Raw genomic sequence first — 24,829 nt, forward strand, 5'->3', positions numbered from 1 at the left:
CAAATCACATTCTTTTGATGTTCTCTTCAGGCTGTGTCAAGCATTTCTCTTAATTTGCAACTAGATGGCAGTAAAACTCACCAAAGAAACATTTAGTATATTTGTAATTAACAATCAAGGATAAAAGAGTTTCGGTCTTTGGAAATGCCATAGTTCTGATGCAAATTTATTTATAACAAAGATAGAATGATAATTTCTCCTAATTGAGTTATTAAACATGAAAACGACCTTTTACCATTCTCTTTTCCTCAAAGACACTACCAGGAGAATGGCATCAAAACTGAACAAAGATAATGGCTTTTAAGCTGTTTTCCTTGAGGGTAACGTACCATGTCAGATGTATTCACTTTGTAATTCAATCTCTGTAATCTAATCTTAAATTTCCGGAAGCTTCTATTCAGACTTCGGAGCTTACAGATTAATCTCAATCTACATTTCCCTCGTTAACTCTCTCCATATGGAAAGCAAAACAAGGAAAAGGAATAAATATATAAATATATAAACATATCAAATAATATCCATGCCGAGGCCAGGTGTAGTTAAGTAGGTGAGCAGTTATGGAGGCTCGTTTTATGAACCATACATTCTGCATTCGATCCCTTCCTAACACCAGGCATTCAATTATGAAACAAAAGAACTGTCAAATTTTGTATACAAGATGTATATACGAAATTAGGATGGTTGCCTGCCAACCATGTGGTTTTGGGTTCAGTCCCACTGTGTCGTACCACAGGCAAGTGTCTTCTACTATATAGCCCCAAGCTGACCTATGCCAAGGTGGAAACTGAAAGAAGGCTGCTGTATATACCTATCTGCTTGTCTCTCTCTCTCTCTCTCTCTCTCTCTCTCTCTCTCTCTCTCACTCACACTCTGTCTGCCTGCCTGTCTCCCTCTCTCTCCCCTTATACACACACATAACTCACCTAAAAGTCCATAAGTCAGGAAAAAATGCACTCATATATCTGTCAGTAGAACAGATATATTATCTGTATCTGAACTACAATATTATGCATCCATTATGGCCAATATATAATACTGTACATTTTGGATTATATACATATATAAATATATATATATATGTATGTATAGAAGAAAGTTTTGTCCACACAAAAAATTTTTTTGTTAAGACAATATGTAATGAAAATGATTTTCATGCCATGATTAGCGAAAGCGAAACTGGTCGACAAACACAATATAAAATATATTTAAAAAATATTAAAACTAGGTAAAGTGTGTGCATTTTCCTTCTTTAATTTCTTATATATATATTACAACTCTCAATGTGGGGACAATCAAAATTCTTCCCTTTCCGTTACTCATATATATACGCATATACATATGTGCACACACACATATATACTTTATATATATATATATATACACACACACACATTAATACACACATATAAACATATACACATGTACATATATGACATATACATATATATATATACATACACATATAGAGACACATACACACATATACACACTCATACATATCATCATCATTTAACATTTGCTTTCTTTACTGGAATGAGCAGAGCTACTAGTATAGATAAACACAACCCCACCCATATACATATACATATATATATATATATATATATATATATATAAACAATATGAGAGACCACTATGTGGTTCCCTTGTATGCTAAAAATAGATGTCAAACCATCTTAACACGAAATCAACAACAACAACAACATTGAAAAATACCTTAGGAATGAGAACCCAGGTTCGAAATTTTCCCCAAGACACCTGATGATGGCTGGAAGGTATATGAGCTGAAACGTTGTGTTAACAACAAACAAGATGAGGACAAATATCCGTCAAATGTAAATAATGTACATAATTCCTCATCTCTGAGATATAGAACTGTATTAGCAGGTAGTTAAGAAGTAAACAAAACGAAAAAAAATAACAAAAGAAACAAATATACTTTGTTAACTTACACCATGTTTCTGAATGGAAACGTTGGTCAAATGTACAAACATGTTGTCCAGTTCGGTGATATTAGCATTGTATTTTACGGTACAGAAGCGGCAGAAACCCAACTGGTACCTACAAAGAGAGACAACATATTTTGTGTGTGTGTGTATGTGCATGTGTATGTGTGTGTGTATGTGCATTTGCACACACACACACATACATATATAAATGTTGAATAATGAAAATGAGTGATTAAAATCACATTGGTGGATATGATTTCTTTATTTACTCTTTACTTTTTTACTGGTTTCAGTCATGTGACTGTGGCCATGCTGGAGCACCGCATAGCCTTAATTCACAAAGGCGTAGGCGTAGGAGTGGCTTTGTGGTAAGTAGTTTGCTTACGAACCGCCTGGTTCCGGGTTCAGTCCCACAGTGTGGCACCTTGGGCAAGTGTCTTCTACTATAGCCTCGGGCCGACCAAAGCCTTGTGAGTGGATTTAGTAGACGGAAACTGAAAGACGCCCATTGTATATATGTATATATATATATATGTGTGTGTGTGTGTGTGTGTGTGTGTGTGTGTGTGTATGTTTGTGTGTCTGTGTTTGTCCCCCAACATTGCTTGACAACAGATGCTGGTGTATTTACGTCCCTGTAAGTTAGTGGTTTGGCAAAAGAGACCGATAGAATAAGTACTAGGCTTACAAAGAATAAGTCTTGAGGTCGATTTGCTCGACTAAAGGTGGTGCTCCAGCATGGTCACACTCAAATGACTGAAACAAGTAAAAGAGTAACCCCAAAAGGATGAAAGGCAAAATCAACCTTGACAGAATTTGAACTCAGAACATTCAGACAGATGAAATACCTATTTCTTTATTGCCCACAAGGGGTTAAACATAGAGGGGACAAACAAGGATAGACAAAGGGATTAAGTCGAATACATCGATCCCAGTGCATAACTGGTACTTAATTTATCGACCCCGAAAGGATGAAAGGCAAAGTCGACCTCGACGGAATTTGAACTCAGAACAAAGCAGAGAAAATACGGCTATGCATTTCGCCCGGCATGCTAACGTTTCTGCCAGCTCACCGCCTTAACAGATGAAATACCACTCAATATAAAATATTAAGCAAACAAAACTCACATATAACACTTCAAGGGTCTGAAAGATGTGACAATAACATAGAGACGAAGATCAAACTTCTTGCCACTGATCAGCAGAGGATTATCAATGTATTTGGAGATGACATACGTGTCCTTAGCCGTGGGTGGAACAAAGCTACAACAGATTAAAACATAATATGTAATAAGACGTAAATAATTTAATCTCAAATGCATGATAATGCTAGTAGATTGAAAAGGATAAATTATCCATTTATTGAAGAAAAATTCCAACTAGTAGGCCATACTACTCCAGACTGATGACGAGCAAAGACTCCGAAACTAGTCTCTGGGTGCTGGCTTAGCTGGGTGGAGGTGCTTATCTCCCCCTTGTAAACTTAAGGACACAGGAAATGTGTCAAGGCCGACAGGAAGCATTGCTGTTTCCTAGGGCTAAATAGCAATAGTATTATTCCCTTCATGGGACTGTCACATTAAGTTGACAGCATACAACTACTTTATCGTATCACTACTGCATAAATCTCTCTGAGATATTTAGAAATGTATTTCTATTTCTACCAGCCAGCCATGAAATTCAAATCACATCCCTGAGATTACACGTCTTAAAGGTAAAGCACTTGATGTGTAATCACAGGGATGTGAGTTCAAGTCTCATGGCTGGCCAGTAATGAATTTTTCTTCAATATATGGATAATTTATCCTGTTCAATCTATTGCATTAGCATTATCCTGCGTTTGAGATTATAATATTTCCTAATCTGTCTCTTTCAATACATCTCAACGCTTCTAAAGCAAACTTTGTTTATTTTCATCGTAAGTTGAATATAATAAAATGTGTTTTCATTAAGTAGGTAATCAAGGTAACACTAATTATATTAATACTAACTTGGTGAGGACTGTTTCAGTTTAACTGTTATCATTTTAGTTTTTGCCTTTTTTTAAGACTGAGACGTTTTGGTGCCGCTCTATATGGCACCATTGATCTGATGCTAACTTATTTGACATTAGCTAATTTAATGCACCTCTCACACACACACACACTCTCTCTGTCTGTTTGTCTGTCTGTCTCTGTCTCTGTCTCTCTGTCTCTCTCTCTCTCTCTCTCTCTCTTTTCACATACATTTTTATATAAATATAAATCGAGAGCTTTTAACTCTTTAGCATTTAATCCAGCCAAATCCAACCCGAATATACTACCTGTTTTATGTTTAAACTGGCCAGATCCAACCTCTCACACCTACCCTACAACACCATTCTAAAAATATATACAAACACACCATTGAAATCTTGAAGCTACAAGATAATGCATGATTAATTCAAAACAATGTGAATAAATAAGCAACACATTTGACAAAGAAATCTGAATGCAAAATGGTTAAACCAGGAGACAGACAGAGTGACCAGAAGACGAATTGGAGTAGAGAAGACATGTCATTGATGAGTTCAGGTCACTGAGGAGGACTTTGACAAACTTAGCTGATTGATTAAATGATCAAATGATTAATTAACCCTTTCGTTACTGTGTTTATTTTGAGATGTTCTGTGTTTCTTTCAATTAATTTAAATATAACAAAGAATTTAGCAAAATAACTTAGTTATCATTAAGCTAGTGTACATCATCATCATCATTTAGTGTCCGCTTTCCATGCTAGCATGGGTTGGACGGTTCAACAGGGGTCTGGGAAGCCAGAAGGCTGTACCAGGCCCAATCTGATCTGACAATGTTTCTACGGCTAGCGTTAGGAACATAAATTGTGACTAAGGTTTGGTGGAAGATTTTAATTCAAAACTTATGAAAACAAGACATTTGTACTCAGAGTCGGTTTCAGCCAGGTTGGTAACGAAAGGGTTAATCAACTACTAAATTAATTGGCCAAATGGTTAAGCAACAGTCAAACAAAAACAACAAAATAGAAATATTACATTTCTAAATCTCTCAGTAGCAGCACGATAAAGTGATAGTATGTTGTCAACTTAATGTGACAGTCCCATGAAAGGGAATAATACTACTGTTATTTAGCCCTAGGAATCACCGTTTCCTGTTGGACTTGATACATTTCCTGTGTCCTTATACTTGTCTCTACTTTGAAAACATAAGGACACAGGAAATGTGTCAAGTCCAACAGAAGACGGTGCTTCCTAGGGCTAAATAACAGAAGCATTCTTCCCTTTTATGGGACTGTCACATTAAGTTGACAACATACTATCAAAAACAACAAAGTGTAATAGAACCTGTGTGTGTTTATTACTGGCATAATGACCCTCCTTTAATTTTAGAGTTTCTTTATCTTTTTTGTGGAGGCACGTGGCTTAGTGGTTAGGGTGTCAGCATCATGATCGTAAGATTGTGCTTTTGATTCCTGGACCGGTCGATGCGTTGTGTTCTTGAGTAAAACACTTCATTTCACGTTGCTCCAGTCCACTTAGCTAGCAATAATGAGTAACGCTGCAATGGACTAGTGTCCCATCCAGCTGGGGGAACACATACGCCATGGAAACCAGGAAACCGGGCCCATGAGCCTGGCTAGGCTTTAAAGGGGCGCATTTATTATATTTTTATTTTTATCTTTTTTACCCTAACACAGAGTTTGATTGTTATGCAAATTCTAGCTTTTTCCCAATTTAGTATAATTAATGTATTAAGACAAAAGCTCTGTGTAATGTCATTTCCTTTTACAGGTGACTAATTCCCTGTTTCAAGAAAGACAATTGGTATAAAGCAAGAAGACAAATGTTCTGAAGGTTAAACAAAATGCTCGTCAATATCACCTGTTTGTTTTGCTGTCACGGGACCATTTCTTGAGTTGTGAAAGTTTGTTGACCAGGAATATACCTATTCCACGAGCTGAAGAGACAAAAAAATGCATTGTAAAAATCTTCATTAATTGTATATCATATTTCTTTACTGCCCACAAGGGGCTAAACACAGTGAGGACAAACAAGGACAGACAAACGGATTAAATTGATTATATCGACCCCAGTGTGTAACTGGTACTTATTTAATCAACTCCGAAAGAATGAAAGCCAAAGTCGACCTCGGCGGAATTTGAATTGAAGCCTGCACCAGACTTCTGTGACTGTTTTGTCAGGATTTTTACAGCTGGATGCCCTTCCTAACATCAAGCACAGTGGACTTAGTGCTTTATATGTGACACAAGCACAGTTTTGGCAAGGTTTTTACAACTGGACACCCTTCCAAACACCAACCACTTTACAGTGAGGATTGGGTGCTTTTAAGTGGCATCTGCACTGACATGGTCACCAAGTACTTGCAAGACAAAGAAAAAAGAAACACATATATACATGGTGGGCTTCTTTCAGTCTCCATCTACCAAATCCACTCACAAAGCTTTGCTTGTTCTGAACTTATAGTTGAAGACACTTGACCAAGGTGCTACGCAGTGGAACTGAACCTGGAACCGAGTGGTTGGGAAACATACTTCTTGACCACACAGCCATGGCAGCATTAATTTTAATCCAGTATCTCTGTGAGAGCTAATAGTAAACTAGTACAATCTATAGCATGGTAGCATAGTATTCATGATTAAAGCAGTTTTCCAACCAAGGTAACTTGGTGCGGAGGGGGGAAGAAACCCTGCAGGACAGAAATAATACTTATTAAAACGACAAATGAGCCCCAAAAAGAGTCACTGCATTAGAAATTCTGTTCAGACCTGAAGATTTGAGGCTAACGACCGTGTGATCTGTAACCACTCCTTATTCCAGTGGCGAACGCTGTAGATATGGGGGCCTGAAACCCAACCTAGGCTCCCATATCTATGGAGTTCGCCACTCGAATAAGGAGTGGTTGCAGATCACACAGTCGTTAGACTCAAATTGCCAGGCCTGGTTGGCGTTTGTGAGAGATGCAGCACTGAGGATGAATGAAGCCAGCTCAACCCACCCCGGGTGGATGCTGTCTCAAGCAAGCAAGAAGAAGAAATTCTGTTTTGGTGTCTTGCATGTTTTAAGTTCAATGGATGTGAGGCATCCCTTAGCTTTTATCATCATCAGCCCCTGGGAATTATTGTCTCAAGTTCTAGGGCTCATAGGGTCAGTTACCCAGTTACCAAATTGCTTAAATGACAGAAATCACGGTCTGTTCTCCCTGAATGGAATACCAGTCTATTGCAAGGTCATTCATTTACAGCTGAGGAAATTGGAACAATGTAAAATGAAGGGTTCTGATCAAAATCAAAACACACTGCCCAATCCGTGAATTGAAACCATGATCTTGCAATCATGAATGCAACACCCTAACCACTAGGCTATATACATTCACTCCCGTATCCTTACTCTGATATAGTATGTGTTAATATACTTTTCTACTCTAGGCACAAGGCCCGAAAATTTTTGGGGAAGGGGCCAGTCGATTAGATTGACCCCAGTATGCAAGTGGTACTTAATTTATTGACCCCGAAAAAATGAAAGGCAAAGTCGACCTCGGTGGAATTTGAACTCAGAATGTAAAGACAGACGAAATATGCTAAGCATTTCACCCAGCATGCTAATGTTTCTGCCAGCTTGCCACCTTAAGAATCATATATTCTTTTCTACTCTAGGCACAAGGCCCGAAATTTTTTGGGGAAGGGGCCAGTCGATTAGATCGATCCCAGTACTCAACTGGTACTTAATTTATCGACCCTGAAAGGATGAAAGGCAAAGTTGACCTCAGGGGAATTTGAACTCAGAACATAAAGACAGACAAAATACCTATTTCTTTACTACCCACAAGGGGCTAAACACTGAAGGGACAAACAAGGACAGACAAACGGATTAAGTCGATTATATCGACCCCAGTGTGTGAGTGGTACTTATTTAATCGACTCAAGATGGATGAAAGGCAAAGTTGACCTCGGCGGAATTTGAACTCAGAACGTAATGGCAGACGAAATACCGCTAAGCATTTCGCCCGGTGTGCTAACGTTTCTGCCAGCTCGCTGCCTTATGACATGTATTAACATTACTGAGGCCTTTATCTTATTTTGGCTTATCTCTGAGATTCTTGGCTTGAATAGTGACAGTCATTGCATTGTTGTACAAGCTGTTCTCAACTTAAATTCGCACAAGCATTGCTGATAGCTAATGAATTTACTTCATTATATTTTCTAATCGTTAGTGATTAGAAGCAGTGCTCATGCCCTTTACAAGTAATCTCAAGCAAATAAGATTAGTGGAGATAACATCTTTAAGTCAGTGTTTTTAAAAACAAAAAGCATGAGATAAAAAATGCCCGAGGACTGTTGTTCTTGTAAGAAAGAATAAAGGGTGTGTTTAGTAGGAGGGCACTGAGAGCAATAAGTGGGACCTAGGTGGAGAGAATGCAGCAAGCCCAGTGACCATTAACCCTTTTGTTACTGTATTTATTTTGAGATGCTCTGTGTTTCTCTCAATTATTTTAAATATAAAAAAGAATTTAGTAAAATAACTTAGTTGTCATTAAGCTAGTGTTAGGAACATTAATTATGACTAAGCTTTGGTGGAAGATTTTAATTCAATACTTATGAAAACAAGATATTTGTACTACAGGGCCAGAGGCGGTTTTGGCCGGGTTGGTATTAAAAGGGTTAAGCAGATGCTTGTTATATAATGTACGAAATCAGCCACTAAAGACAGAACTAAAACTGGATGTGTAAAGGACTGTCACCAGATGGAGGACTTGTGGTGCACCTGAGCACTGTATACAATAATTTCATTATTATTATAAACAAACACCAATGATAGGTGGCTCTGATGAAAGGTTTCAACTGAGCTTACACAAGCCAGGTTTTTAATCAACCCTCTTTAATATTTATCCAGTATATCACAAGAAATGCAGATCAGTCTTGGAAGGTTTCCCCAGAATTACAAAAATTGTTTATACAGGCCTCAAACACTAAAACTATGACGGTCAGTTTTTTTTTTGTTTTTTTGTTTTTTCGTTATCTAACATTCTGACCCATATCTTTAACTGTATGTAATCTTTTCTACTCTAGGCAGAAGGCCCAAAATTTTTGGGGGAAGGGGCCAGTTGATTAGATCGACCCCAGTACTCAACTGGTACTTAATTTATCGATCCCGAAAGGGTGAAAGGGAAAGTCGACCTCAGCAGAATTTGAACTCAGAATGTAATCTTTTCTACTCTAAGCAGAAGGCCCGAAATTTTTTGGGGAAGGGATCAGTCGATTAGATCGACCCCGGTACTCAACTGGTACTTAATTTATCGACCCTGAAAGTGTGAAGGACCACCACCAAACACCAATGAAAGGTGGCTCTGATGAAAGGTTTCAATTGAGCTTACACAAGCTAGGTTTTTAACCAACCCTCTTTAATACTTACCCAGCAGATCACAAGAAATGCAGATCAGCTGGGAAGGTTTCCCCAGAATTACTAAAAGTTGTTTTTACAGGCCTCAAACACTAAAACTATGACGGTCAGTTTTTTTTGAGGTTTTTTTTTTCATTCTTTGTTTATTCGTTATCTAACATTCTGACCCATATCTTAACTGTATTTCGCCTGACATTAACAATTACGTCCATTTATTTTTCCTCTTTCTCAGCCGCTTCAAGACTTTCTGGCTCACATAGATGCATTCCAAATATTGCAGGCAATCACCGTATACTTAAATAAACAAGTCTGACAGTATTCAGTTAAGAGTTTGTTTTCCTAACTACTAAATTTCCTATTACTAAGTAACTCATACCTTTTCAGGTTTCTCACATAGACTTCTCACACACAACAAGGTCAATTAAGCAGGAATATTCTTTTTATCTTTCTTCTGTCGTATTTATCGTAAGTTATTCTATCTGACATTTCTGCTGTTGGTTTACCCGAGTCAGCTTTGCTCGGACATGTTTAAACATATCCTCAATTTTAGAACAAATATATCATCATCATCATCATCATCATCATTTCATCACCACCATCATCATCATCATGATCAACATCATCATTGTCGTCGTCATCATCATCACTATCATCATCATTATCATTGTCGTCGTCATCATCATCACTATCATCATCATCATCATGTCGTCATCATCATCATCATCATCATCATCATTTCGTCATCGTCATCATCATCATCATCATCATTTCGTCATCGTCATCATCATCATCATCATCATTTCGTCATCATCATCACTATCATCATCATCATCATTTCGTCATCGTCATCATCATCATCATCATTTCGTCGCCATCATCATCATCACTATCATCATCATCATCATCATCTTCGTCATCGTCATTGTCGTCATCATCATCATCATTTCCATAGTCATTTTAATGTCCACATTTCCATGCTTGCACGGGTCACACAAAACTTATTGAGGCAGATTTTCTACAGCCTGGATGCCCTTCCTGTCACCAACTCTCACCTGTTTTCCAAGCAATTTAAAATTTCGCCATGGAAACAAAGAACACCACTTGAATGACAGTGATGCTCATTTATAGCAATCTCATATTATCAGGACACAAACAGATACACACACACACTCATGCATGACAGGCTTCTTCCAGTCTCTACTTATCAAATCTGCTCACAAGGCTTTGTTGTCCTACTTAGACAATAAAAGAGGAAACTTGCCCAAGGTGCTTTGCAGTAGGATTGAACTCAAAACCAAATGGTTGAGGAACAAACTCTCCAACCCTATCAGCCATGCCCTTCCTGTCGTCTTCTTCTTCTTCTCCTTCGTCGTCGGTGCCGGCTTCTTCTTCTTCTTCTTCTCCTCCTCCTCCTCCTCCTCTTTCTTCTTCTTCTTCTTCTTCTTCTTCTCCTCCTCATCCTCCTCCTCCTCTTCTTCTTCTTCTTCTCTTCTTCTTCTTCTTCTTCTTCTTCTTCTTTCTTCTTCTTCTTCTTCTAATCAGGACTCACACCATCTCTAATTCGAGCCTACTCTAAGCTACTAAAAATGCATGTGGCAACTTGAAGATCCACCCACCATACGCGATAGACTGGCGGTTGCACGGGCACGAAAGCTACATTGTTATCCTCATTCCATAAATGGTGGCTTTTAACGGGTGGAGACTGAACCATCCTGGGGTACAGAGGATTCGCAATCTAGACTAGAGTCTGAAAGTTTACCACACCATGGTTTCTGCTTTGTGTCGGAAGTAGGAAGAAAGAGTGAGAGAAAGTTGTAGTGAAAGAGTACAGCGGGGTTCACCTCCCACCCCAGCAGGAGCCTCGTGGAGCTTAGGTGTTTTGCTCAATAAACACAATGCCCAGTCTGGGAATCAAACTGCGTTCTTTTGACTGCGAGTCCGCTGCCCTAACCACTGGGACATTGTGCCTCCACTGCCCCTCCTGCTGCCAAGGATGGTTATAAGCAGAAACACTAATGAAACACATTACATCACTGTTATGAACAGAAGCAGTGCTTTACATGTAAATACTTTAGAATCAAATAAACAACAGGACCAGAGGTGATTAAAGTATTGTACATCAGGTCTATTGAAACTGTGAATCACTCACAAAAGAAGAATAGACAAAAACAAATGAAACAGATGCAGTTTACTTACCTTTACCACATGGTTTCATAATCCATGTGGTGTTTGGGTGTTTACGGAACTCTTCAACAAATAAGTTGTAGTCAGCAGGTAACATAAAGGTTTGAGGAATGAAATCTGTAAAAAAAAAAATGTGTGCATACATATAAAAAGCACCCACCACACTCACGGAGGGGTTGGCTTTAGGAAGGGCATCCAGCTGTAGAAACTCTGCCAGATCAGACAGGAGCCTGGTGCAGCCTCCTGGCTTCCCAGACCCCGGTCGAACCGTCCAACCCATGCTAGCATGGAAAACGGACGTTAAACGATGATGATGATGATGATGATGGAAACTGGGAAATCAACCCTTATGAGTTGGCATGACTCCAGAAGAAAACTTTACCTTTGGCTTCTCACACCTACCCTACAATGCCATTCTAAAAATAAACAGTCACATCATCAAAATCTTAAAACTACACGATAATCTTTTCTACTCAAAGCACAAGGCCCGAAATTTTGTGGGAGGCGGGGGCCAGTCGATTAGATCGACCCCAGTACGCAACTGGTACTTAATTTATCAACCCCAAAAGGATTAAAAGCAAAGTCGACCTCACCAGAATTTGAACTCAGAATGTTGCAGCAGACGAAATACCGCTAAGCATTTCACCCGGTGTGCTAACGTTTCTGCCAGCTCACTGCCTTTTAAAAAAAACTACAAGATAATCTCTGTATATATAAATGGCAAAATGTTTGTGTGTGTGTGTGTGTGTCCTTTATACAAATCCACTACTTTTCAGTTAGAGGGCTCGCACTTTCTATGGTCATTCAAAACCGTCCCCAGTCACCTCGCAAAGCCATTAAAAAATCAATAGAAGTGACTATTTTGTGAATTTTTTATCCAAAACTCAATCAAAATGCGCGAAACTTGATACGCCAATTGAATGCTAGCTAGCTGTATGTGATTGGTTGGAGATTTGGACAGTGCTCGCGTGTATGTGCGCATGCGCGCAGCTGTATATGCATGCACTAGCATTATGACCCAGCGTTGCCGGGTCATAGTGCTAGTGTATGATAAATTCAAAACCACAAGAATAAACAAGCATTACATTTGGCAGAGAAATCTGAATTCTAAAGGGTTAGGACATTGACACACTAGGGTACACATTTGTGGCTATGGAGAAATCTGACCTTACTTGGAGACAAGTGAGGGTTGGTGACAGTTAAGGCATCTGGCTGCAGGAAATCTGCATCAACAAAGCCCATACAACCCATGCAAGCATGGAAAAGAGGACTTGGAAAAATGATGATGAGGATGATGATGAACATAAAAACAGTCCTCACCTAAATATAAATATCTTCCAGTTTCATCTTTCTGCACCAGGGGGCTTCCTTCTCTCTCAAGTTCTTTTCTGTAACGTTTGATGTTTTTCACCATTAAATCCTTACGTGTAATCTCAACGTGGTTTGGGAAATGATTAATGATCCTGAAATTCAGAGACATAATTATTGAGATGAATTAATTGTAATAACAAATATTGGGATTAATTAGTGGTGTTATTATCATTATTAGAACGCTGGGCAATATGCTTAGCGGCATTTCGTCTGTCTTCACATTCTGAGTTCAAGTCCCACCAAGAACAATTTTGCCTTTCTCCCCTTCAGGGTTGATGAAATTGACTAGCTCCCTCCTCCAATTTTCAGGCCTTGTGTGTATAGTAGAAAGAATTATTGTTGTTGTTATTAGTATTGTTTTTATTATTATTATAAGGGTTCGCTCTTATTCTAGGTAAAATTTAACCATACAGGTAGCATGTGAAAACACCTTTTGATCGTGGTCGTTGCCAGAACCATCTGACTGGTGGCACGTAAAAGCACCCACTACACTCTCAGAGTGGTTTGCATTAGGAAGGGCAACCAGCTGTAGAAACTCTGCCAGATCAGATTGGAGCCTGGTGCAGCCTTCTGGCTCGCCAGTCCTCAGTCAAACCATCCGACCCATGGTAGCATGGAAAGCAGATGTTAAACAATGATGATGATGATGTTGACACACACAGACATACACACACACACACACACACATGTCATTGGGGGTAGTTACTCACTGGTCATCAGCTAAACGATAGCCATTGTCCACACTGAAGATATCTCTGATATTCTGCACTGAGGCCCTGCAAAGAAACAAATATAAATACCGTAAATCCTCAAATATAGTCTGCCCTTGAGTATAATATGCAGGGGATTTTTAGGAGCTGTACCTCTAAAAAACCTAAACCTTGTGTATAATACACACCCTTTCTCTAACTTGAATCAAGGAGGTCTATATAACGTCCTTGGTTTGTAAAAATGTATACGGTAATGTCTTTAGTTATTATTGTATATATAACATAATGCAAATGTGAAGCTTTTTTGTGCATTTTGTTTGCAGAAAATAAAGAAATAACAGTAATAACATTTAATAAATGTTGCTTACTGCAAGTTATGGATGGTTCTTTTATGACTTCATTGCTTTCAGGCTTAGCTTAAGGTATTTTCGCACCTGACATCACAAAATGCGTCTGAATAAACATTGCCTGACAGCAAATAGAGACTTGAATATTGCCTAGAAAATAATTTTCATTCTTAACCTCGTGTATAATACGCACTTAACTAAATCCACTCACAAGCTTTGGTCAGCCTAGGGTTATAGAAGACACTTACTCAAGGTGCTATGCAGTGGAATTGAACCTGCAACTACACACTCAGGAAACGAGTTTCTTTCCCACACAGCCACACCTGTGCCTGACCAAGCCTTTATCTTCCATTGGTATTACATGCACTAGAGCAGCTAGAGTGTGTGCCACCTGGAGTGGCACTTCCATTTACCTCCCCTGGACCCCACAAAAAACACATATTGCCTACAGCAGACCCAAAAGTGCCACCCAGGGCAGACCACCTCTACCCCTCCCTAGCTGCACTAGTGATTACATGATTATATTAGTGTTTGTTATCATTAAAGCAAATTTGAATCAAAGCTTTTCATCATCATTTGATTATTCATAAGTCAATATTCTCACTCTCAATGCATCTCTCGGGACTCAGTCACACATTGAACAAATCACAATTAATTTATTTCTCTCCAATCACTACCAGCATGTCTTTGGTCATAGTTCCAACACTTGTGGAATGAATAAGTCATATCAAGTAATCTTTATTCAGAAAGATTAATTCATTTGGTGCCAACAGCAAAATGGTTTGACAACAGCAGAAGCAACACTACCACCACCACCACCACTTGACAACCAGTGTTGGTGTATTTGTGTTCTCGTAATTTAATAGTTCGATAAACAATAAGTACTAGGGACAACTAAAAATTCTTGAAGGCAGTGCCCCAGCATGGCCACAGTCTACTGACTGAAACAAGTGAAAGATAAAAGATATATATATATACTCACATATATATATGAAGGGCATCCAGCCGTAGAAACACTGCCAGATTTGACTGGGCCTGATGAAGCCTTCTGGCTTCACAGACCCCAGTAGAACCGTCCAACCCATGCTAGCATGGAAAACGGACGCTAATGATGATGATGATGATGATGATTAATATATATATATATATATATATATATATATATTATATATATATTATATATATATACATATAAATAATAAATATTAGGGAATTATCCAAATTTACAGGGAAAAAAAATCAGATTTAGGATTAAATCCAATTTTATAGTAAAATATTATAAAATATTATTTGAGACAAAACCACTATTTTGCAAAACAAACAGGAAAGACTTAATCAAAACATAAAATTTAATAATAGTCAAAGAAACCGCCACTACAATCGTTTCTTGTCTTGATCGACAATCTTCAGGTGGACTTCCAATAATTCAGTTACAAATTAATTTGTAACTGAATTATTGGAAGTCCACCTGAAGATTGTCGATCAAGACAAGAAACGATTGTAGTGGCGGTTTCTTTGACTATTTATTAAATTTTATGTTTTGATTAAGTCTTTCCTTGTTTGTTTTGCAAAATAGTGGTTTTGTCTCAAATAATATTTTATATATACATATATATATATTGCCTTTCCCTTGGATAACACTGGTGGCATGGAGAAGGGAGGCTGGTAAGCATGGGTGACTGCTGGTCTTCCATAAACAATCTTACTCAAACTTGTGCCTTGGAGGGTAACTTTCTAGGTGCAATCCCATGGTCATTATGACCAAAAGGGGTCACAACAACAACAACCAAATGACTGGTGAAATCAATTAATTTAAGAAAGTACATAACATACCAGTAGAAGTTCCAGTTTTCATCTGGGTTTACAGCTACCCAACCACGGGCCTCAAAATTATGCAGCAAAACCGATTTATCTTGATCACATGCATATCGGATTGCAGGCATGTCCACTACACTTTACACTTCACTGTAAAATAGACATCATATATAATAATAACAATAATAATAATAATAATAATAATAATAAGTGTTATCATGTACATTGTTTTGTCTTGGTATAAAAGATGGGCTACAGCAAATATTCTGCTCAATACCACAGATTTGCTTGTCAGTTGTTTGACCTTAACCAGTTGAGCATGTCCCTTAGTGGCTGACGATATGTGCATCTCTGATCACGAGCAGAAGTAGTGGGGGAGCATCATAGCCATGTGTTGAGAGGGATTCTTTTGGGTTTGAATAGTTCACCTCTGGAAACATGGGTGGTTCTTTCAACATCCTTAAACAACCCTTATTCAGGGACCGTTTGAGCGGGATGGGCTACTCAACCTGAAGAAAATTCTAACTGGGCCCCACCTGCAAGGTCATGTGCTGTTTATCTTGATATGAGATCACCATGTCGCGCACATATGGTTGTGATGCATGTGCCTGGTGTACCTTTATCAGACGGGTAGTCATGATGGGTATATTGGGCTTCGTATATTTTACCCCAGTGTCACTTTGATGGCATGAACTGCTCTCTCACTCAATAATAATAATAATGATGATGATGAAAGGGGAAAGGCAAAAATCCTCTGGGACTATAATTTCCAGACAGACAAGGTGTTAGAGCACTGAAGGCCAGATATAGTAACCTTTAGCAGGAACAAACAAGAGTGCCTACTAATTGATGTAGCAGTGTCAGAAGATCAACATATCATCATGAAAGAAAGAGAAAAAGTTGATAAATATGGAAACTGAGAATTGAGATCGCTAAAATGTGGCAGCTACAAGAGTGGAACATAAAGGTTATCCCTGTTGTCATCAGAGCATTGGGTTGAATACCACGCAATCTGAAAAAACATTCTGAAAACCTTAGAAATACTCTACAATCTAGATGTATTGCAAAATTCGGTATTACTTGGAATTGCATGCATATTGCGTAAAGTACTGTCTGTCTGAGGTCCTTGTTATGACTTGACAAACAGTACAAACCCCCGGTAGACACAATACCTTCAATCAACAACCTCATGATATGGTATACTGTGCGGCGTCTATGATGATAATAATAATAATAATAATATTTTCTATTATAGGCACAAGGCCAGAAATTTGGAGGGAAGGATTAAGTTGATTACATTGACCCCAGTGTTTCACTCGTACTTAATTTATGAACCCTTGCAAAGATGAAAAACAAAGTTGACCTAGGCGGAACTTGAACTCAGAATGTAGAAATGGGCAAAATTCCACTAAGCATTTTGCCCAGTGTGCTAACGATTCTGCCAGCTCATCATCACATGAAACCCCGCTTTGATCATGAGTGACTGTGGGATTGCCCCTAGAAAGTTACCCGCCCAAGCACAAGTCCGGGCAAGGTTGTTTATGGAAGACCAGCAGTTGCCCATGCATACCAGCCTCCTCTCTCCACGCCACCAGTGTTATCCAAGAGAAAGGCAAAGGGGCCGATACAGCTTGGCACCTGTGATGTCGCAACTCATTTCTACAGCTGAGTGAACTGGAGCAATGTGAAATAAAGTGTCTTGCTCAAGAACACAACATGCAGCCTGGTCCGGGATTTGAACTCACAACCTCATGATCATAAGCTCGATGCTCTAACCACTGAGCCATGTGCCTTCACACATTATAATAATAATCACCGCATAATAATAATAATAACCACACATAATAATAATAATAATAATAATCTCCAAATATAATAATGAGCGTAGTATTTTTACATATTTGTATATATACATATACTAGCAGTATTGCCCGGCGTTGCTCGGCTTTGTAAGGGAAATAACTATATAAGCATTTTTAGAGATGCAAAGTATAATAGCCATCTCAATATGGCTATCGGCAAAGGGGGGGTGTTACTGTAGCTTTTTACGTTCTAAGATTTAATAATAATAAATAAATTTTTATAAGATACCCGGTTTTGGTTAAACTGCACCGCAAAATGTGGGAGTAGTTAGGAATCTAAATCGTAGGAGACAGACAGCACACAACCTCTCTTTTATATATAAAGAAGATATATATTTGTCCAAAATCATGCAGAATAGTATAAGTGAAGGGAGAGGAGAGAAAATAGTAATTCAGTGAAGGAGAAGTAGTGAGAGTAATAGTCCTGACTGAGAGGGAGGGAGAGAAAGTAATAGCAATGAGACAGAGGAAGTGGCAAAAAGCACATCGTATATCTTCTGTTTTTTCTCTGTCACAACATATGAGAAAGGAAGGGGTGATGGACGAATAAGGAAGGAAGGGTAAGTATATATATGTGTGTGTATGTAAAAGGAGGTATGTGAATGTTTGTGTGTGTGTGCAATGGAAGTGGGATGGTGAACATTTAACGCTGAAAAGAAAAATCAAACAGCATTTCAACTCTGTGTGTGTATATGTGTGTATGTGTGTGCGTGTACAAGGGAAGTATGTGAATGTTTGTATGTGTGATTATTATGTACCTTACTGATATATAAAATACAACAATTAGCCATCATTTTTGATGGCACTGGGCCAGCTAGTAATAATAATGATAATGATAATAATAATTATAATAATCTTTTCTACTATCAGCATAAGGCCTGAAATTTAGGGTGAGGTGACTAGTCAATTACATCAACCCAAGTGTATTACTGGTACTTAATTTATTGATCCGCAAAAAAGTCAACCTCGGCAGAACTTGAACTCAGAATGTGCAGACAGACTAAATGCCACTAAGCATTTTGCCCAGCATGCTAATGATTCTGCCAGCTCACAACCTTAATAATGATGATGATGATAATAAATCTTGATATGAAATCACCATGTTGCGCACATATGGTTGTGATGCATGTGCCTGGTGTACCCTTATTAGACGGGTAGTCATGATGGGTATACTGGGCTTCGTATATTTTACCCCAGTGTCACTTTGATGGCATGACCTGCTCTCTCACTCAATAATAATAATAATATATATATATAAATTATAATGAAGCATAAGGAAGCAGAAAAGCATCAACCTGCTAGAAATGCAGACTTATTCTTTGTAAGCCTAGTACTTATTCTATCAGTCTCATTTGCCGAACCGCTAAGTTACAGGAACGTAAACACACCAACATCAGTTGTCAAGCGATGGTAGGGGGACAAACACAGACACACAAACACATATATGATGGGCTTCTTTCAGTTTCTGTCTGCCAAAGCCACTCACAAGGCTTTGGTTGGCCCAAGGCTATAGTAGAAGACATTTGCCCAATATGTCACACAGTGGTACTGAACCCGGAACCATGTGGTTGGTAGGCAAGCTACTCACCACACAGCCACTAAAAAAAAAGATTATTAAAACTAACTAGTGAGTGTGTAGACTAGATAACAAATAAGCAACATCATTGCCTCCCATTTTTTGTTATGGTTGAATTTGTTTGGGGCTGAGGGTGGTGGATTGGCAGAACTATTAAAGCATTGGACAAAATGCTGTGGTGGTATTTCTTCTGGTTCTTTACATTCTGAGTTCAAATCCAGTCAAAATCCATTGTAACTTTTTATCCCTCCGAGGTCAATAAAATGAATTACCGATCTAAGTTATGAAATTGACGGAAGCAGCAAACATCTCCTTTTAGAATTGCTGGCCTTTTGCCTAAATAAATCAAAAACCATTATTTCTGAAGAAAATATATTTCAAACCAGAATTTGATATTGTTGTTTGTAAAACGAGAAAATATTTTGGAAGATTAAAATAGAGTTAACACACTTGGCTGAGAATTTCAAAGAGAAGGTATGAAAACAATGTTTGTGTTATGAATCTAGATTATTTGGAAATAGTTTTAACCACACTCTCTACAGGCTAGTAGAAGTAGCAGTCAACTCAGCCTCAAAAAAGAAGAAAAGATACATTGGATGACGTTTAGAGATAGATATCTGGAAAGAAGAGAAGGTTTTAGCTGAAACACGTTTGACCATAAATTTGTTCAACCAGGACTGACCAAGGATTAACCAACAACAATTAAAACAGTTTCTTGTGTCTCAGATGCAAAAACGAAATACATTTTATACTGTAAATAAGAAAACAGACCGGATCTTTTCGGTTTGAACGGCAGTTTTTAACATAATTTCTAGGTAACTAAAATATTTTAAACTTCGTATACTGGTAGAATGTGTTTATAAAACATCTTTTTCTCTTGGCTTTATTGAGAAAATTCTATAGTATGTAAGATATTTGTTGGGTTTTTTTCCTTCAATTTCTGCAATTTCAACCAATCACTGACGTCTATTGAGGTAAAATCATTCTGTGCCCTATGAATATATCGCTCGTTTAAGAAACAGATTGGGTTTATTTACATTTGTGAAGAAAAAAAGATACCCTTCCTCCCACCCCTAACCCTAACCCTAAAATAGATTGAAATGCAATAGATCGATACTAGGGTCATAATTATGGGTAACAATTTCATATGACACCGCTAGAAAAAAACTGCCGTTCAAACCGAATAGATCCAACTGGGATGCCTAATGTTTTAGGTGGAACCTTTCAGAGCAGAGACAAGAAATGGTTTCCTCTGATTCTATAGTTTTACTTTCGAAATGTCATAACACTTCTTTTACAATCGCTTTTAGTAAAAAACAAAATATAAAGTCGTTTTAATCACCAGAGCCGAACTCGTGAGGATAAGACTCTCGTGATCTCTTACAATATTATTAGTAATTAACTTATACAAGACCATATATGGTAACAGACAGGAGACAATTTAAGAATATTTAATGTTGCAGTATATGATTTAGAGCTGGGGTTCATATACGATTTTGTGCGGTCCACACAACAAAATAGTAAATTAAGGACCCACAATAGTATTTTAAGGACCTCTGAAAATTTTTGCTTTAAATGTATGGTATGTATTGGTATTGTAGGGACTTCGCTTGACCCTGCCTGAAATTTGAAACCAAATCCACCTGCTTGTTGCTTGTCAAAACAATCAGGAAATCCTTTGTTTGTATCTCATCATCAAATGGTTAATGGGAAACACCGTGCTGGTCAAGGAAAGGTCAGTCATTTGTTTAGGGTTTGACCGCTATTACTAACTATGAACATTTCCTATCAATTCCTCTTTTGTGTCAGCAACGACCGACAGCAGCACTTTCCCTTTGCCCTTCGCTCGACACACGAAGAGAAACTTTCGGCCGCAAGAAAGAATATGTCACCTTTATCCTTTCATTTTTTTTTTGTCAGCACTGAGCATTCTTTACTCTTTCACTCGCTACTGACAACTTCTACTCTATCAACTACCGCCCAGCGAGCGAACTTGTCATTGTCACTACAATTACTGCTGTACTTATTCTATCAGATTCTTAACTACCTGTCGAGCAAACGAATAAATATATGTAAATAATATTTTTTCCTTCTTGGTGTTGATTCTGCGATGTTTACAGGTTACTCCGACTCGAGAACCTTCAAGCGTTACATCTACACGCTACATTCGATAGTCGTCTACATCATATCGACATGGTTATGGCACATTACGTTCTGTCACAATTGGTGACCCTCAGCCGCTACAGTTTGTATTGCAAGAAATAGCTAGGTTTCTTTCTCTAGCAGTTTAGATAGTCCAACTTAGGCATGTTAATACGTGAAAAACAAAATAGGAATGTTGAAAGTATCTATAAAATTAGTTTTGGAACATCGAATGGCTATGAGGTTTACTTGAATAAAATAATCCTTAAATAAAAAATGGATGAGAGTCCCTGATTTAGTGCCACACTTTTCAGATCTTTTGGATTTCTGAACATCAGAGGGAAACATTAAATTCATGGAGAGTATTTATAGTAAACTAGCAGTATCGTCCGGCGTTGCTCTGGTTTGTAAGGGAAATAACTATAAAGCATTTTTAGAGAGTTATAGCCAAAAAATGGAAAAAATGATGGTAACTTTTTTTTGAGAGTAAAAAAGGTGGAGTTGCGTCCCCTAGACAGTTTGCGGTTTGTGTTTCTGATTCTCGACCCCATGTCGAATTTATCGATTTTTTTCAGAACTGGGGGAACTTTTCAAAATTTTCGCTGCGTTAGTTTTGAATTATGACATTGGGCTATGTGTGTGTCAAGTTTCATCAGAATCGGTTGAAAGCCGTGGTCAGGGTGAGGGTACAAGCAAACAGACACACAGAAACACGCACAGACAAACTGCCGTTTATATATAGAGAGAAGAGATTATTGAACTAAATGTAATACGGAAGAGTAAGAGATGTACAAAAACATACGCACGCAAAGCAATAAAAAAAAGCCCACAAAAGTAATTGATAAAAATAATTGGAATATTCTGGTAAACTAAGAGTCATTCAAACTTATATAAAGTGAACAAGAAAGAAAATTGAAATAGTTTATGAAAGAAATCATAAAATATGTGCAGTTTTCCTCGAAGTGCCATTCCCGGGGCCGTCTTTGAGAACTGAGCCTTACTGTATGTATTTATTGATAACAAGGCACAGCATACATAGATCAGAATTGAAACCCTAGAATCGCGAGGACTCCAAGCAACTACCCCTTCCTTGTGGGGGAAAAGAACAGGTTGTTTTTAATTATATTTGTATTTTGATCGCCTTGTATTTTAATATTCTTTACTATCGAAAGATCGCCGTTTTAAGCCTTAAGATTAAAAATACCAATTCAACATAAGTTGGAAGTATACGTGAATTTATGAAATTAAACGTTATTACAATTCGTCTCCGGTTCTAAAAAACGATTCCCCATCCCTACAGTTAAAAATAGCAGTCAAAGTTCCTTCATATCACATTCTAACGTCTTAAACAAGGACTGGACATTCCAAATAACAAAGCCCCAGATAACCCTGAAAAAAAAAAACAGGATGGCCACAGCTGGAAAGTGTCTGAGCACGGGTTTGCTCCTTCTAAACATCAACAACATGCAGGGTGCTGGGAAAAGTAAAGTATATCACAACGTAGATGTGATACTAAATATCTAAGTTTTGTTATTATCATTCTGCGAGCTGGCGGAATCGCTAGCATGCCGGACAAAATGCTTAGCGGCATTTCATCCGTGTTTAGTTCTGTGTTCAAACTCCACCGAGCTTGCTTTTGCCTTTCATCCCTTTGAAGGTTGATAAAATAAATTACTAGTTCAACTCGATTTCCCAATAACCAAATTTCTTTCAAGCCTCGTGTTTATAGTAAGTAAAAATAATTGTTATTGTTGTTACCACTGAGTGTATAATTAATGGAGCAAATTAATTTAATTACAGCCAAAAATGTATGATGAATGTGCGTGGGTTGCGAGTGCACGAGTAGTTTTATACTCACGCGATTATCGGCCGTTCTCCGCTTTGATGGTTGTTTATACGGAATGTGTTGTTGATGCGTTGCTATGGAGACCACCCTCAACAAACCAGCGTCAAGTTACTTAGACAATTTCATAACATGTTGCGTTGCTAATTGTGTGCGTGTGTGTGTGGAGAGAGAGCATGGGTACTACTAGCGAACATTGGTCCCGGTGCGCGCAGTCGCGCATCCGCGCTAACTAGTCGTTATTAGTCGATCCTACAACGACTTGCGCGTATGTCTGTATTTCAAGGCTGAATAACATATCAAAGGAAATTAAATAATATTTTTCGAACAAAGTAAATAAAAAGCAAAGTAAATAGTTTTTTAAACTAAGTAAATAAATTATTTTTATAAGGTTAGGGTTAGGGTTAAAAAGTCGTTGTAGGATCGACTACTTACGACTAGCTAGCGCGAGTGCGCGCACCGGGACCGCTGTTCGCTTGTAGTACCCGGCTAGTGTTTCCTACTGTAAGCACAAGGCCTGAAATTTGTGGAGAGGGAGCTAGTCAATTAGATCGACCTCAGTACGCAACTGGTACTTAATTTATCGACCCCGAAAGGGATGAAAGGCAAAGTCGACCTCAACGTAATTTGAACTCTGAACGTAAAGACAGATGAAATGCCGATAAGCATTTCGCCCGGCACGCTAACGTTTCTGCCAGTTTGCCGCCTCATGTACGGCTAGTGTTTGCGTGGATGTATATATTCGTGTATAAGTTACATGCAGGAATGAGTGTGTGTACGAAAGTGTCCATAATATTGAATTTTCAAAGACATGTAAAAGTAGTCTTAACCCTATCGCGGTCACTGAAGGAAAATTAAGCATAAATCGTGTATAATATTCTGGACTGACTCAAACGGAATAATGTCAGGTACTATTTAAGAAGAGTGGTCCCGGTGCGCACACTCGCGTAAAAAATCTACCGGTCAAAGTGAAAAGATCCGTGTTTTTGTGTTTTATTTACTTTGTTTTAAAAAAATTATTTGTGTAAAAAAATTATTTGTTTTTGTGTGACTAGTCGATCCTACAACGACTACCTAGCAAAGTAAATAAAACACAAAAACACAAAGTAAGGATCGACTAGTCACGACTAGCTAGCGCAGATGCGCGAGTATGCGAGTGCGCGCACCGGGATCACTCTTCTTAAATAGTACCATAATGTCAGAGGTGTCTTCCCCATCCAACTTTTTTCCGCATAATTTTCTCAAAAATGGATATTTTTAATGAAATTTTCTTCAAATACCTTTCACATGGGGTAGATAACGATTATATCGGAATCTATTGTGAAAATGCTTTTCAGAAGTGGGTGAAACGAGTTTCGGATCAGTCACACGCTTCGACTTTGATTCCTCATACGTTTTAATGATGTATATTACTATTATGTTGGGGGAAAAAATTACTTTTGAGAACTCTTCCATTCTTTTTCCTTTCTTAAATTTATTAAATGAATACTTTTTTTCTTAATGGACTTTTCCAGGTCTATAACAATAGCAAACAGCTACACCAACAAATTCATCTATGATAATTTTTTCCCCAAAATTATGCCGATTTCTGGAAATTTTCATTACTTCAAAATATTAAT

The 24,829-nt window shown here is 38.1% G+C and overlaps 1 protein-coding gene across 1 annotated transcript in view; it reads right to left on the bottom strand.

Moving 5' to 3' along the window:
• The window catches only part of LOC115214205 (probable tubulin polyglutamylase TTLL1), a 45,762-nt gene extending 22,381 nt beyond the window's left edge, over positions 1–23,381 (bottom strand). The window contains exons 1-8 of the mRNA XM_029783311.2: positions 23,226–23,381; positions 15,806–15,937; positions 13,626–13,691; positions 12,865–13,007; positions 11,557–11,661; positions 5,824–5,899; positions 3,078–3,212; positions 1,953–2,061 (exon numbers count right to left, since the gene is read on the bottom strand). Of these exons, the coding sequence (XP_029639171.1) occupies positions 1,953–2,061; positions 3,078–3,212; positions 5,824–5,899; positions 11,557–11,661; positions 12,865–13,007; positions 13,626–13,691; positions 15,806–15,915 (744 nt within the window). The 5' untranslated portion in view covers positions 15,916–15,937; positions 23,226–23,381. The remainder of the gene's footprint in view (positions 1–1,952; positions 2,062–3,077; positions 3,213–5,823; positions 5,900–11,556; positions 11,662–12,864; positions 13,008–13,625; positions 13,692–15,805; positions 15,938–23,225) is intronic.
• Positions 23,382–24,829: the final 1,448 nt, after the last annotated feature.

This window comes from Octopus sinensis, linkage group LG7, assembly GCF_006345805.1.
Source record: "Octopus sinensis linkage group LG7, ASM634580v1, whole genome shotgun sequence".
Taxonomy (NCBI): Eukaryota; Metazoa; Mollusca; class Cephalopoda; order Octopoda; family Octopodidae; genus Octopus; species Octopus sinensis.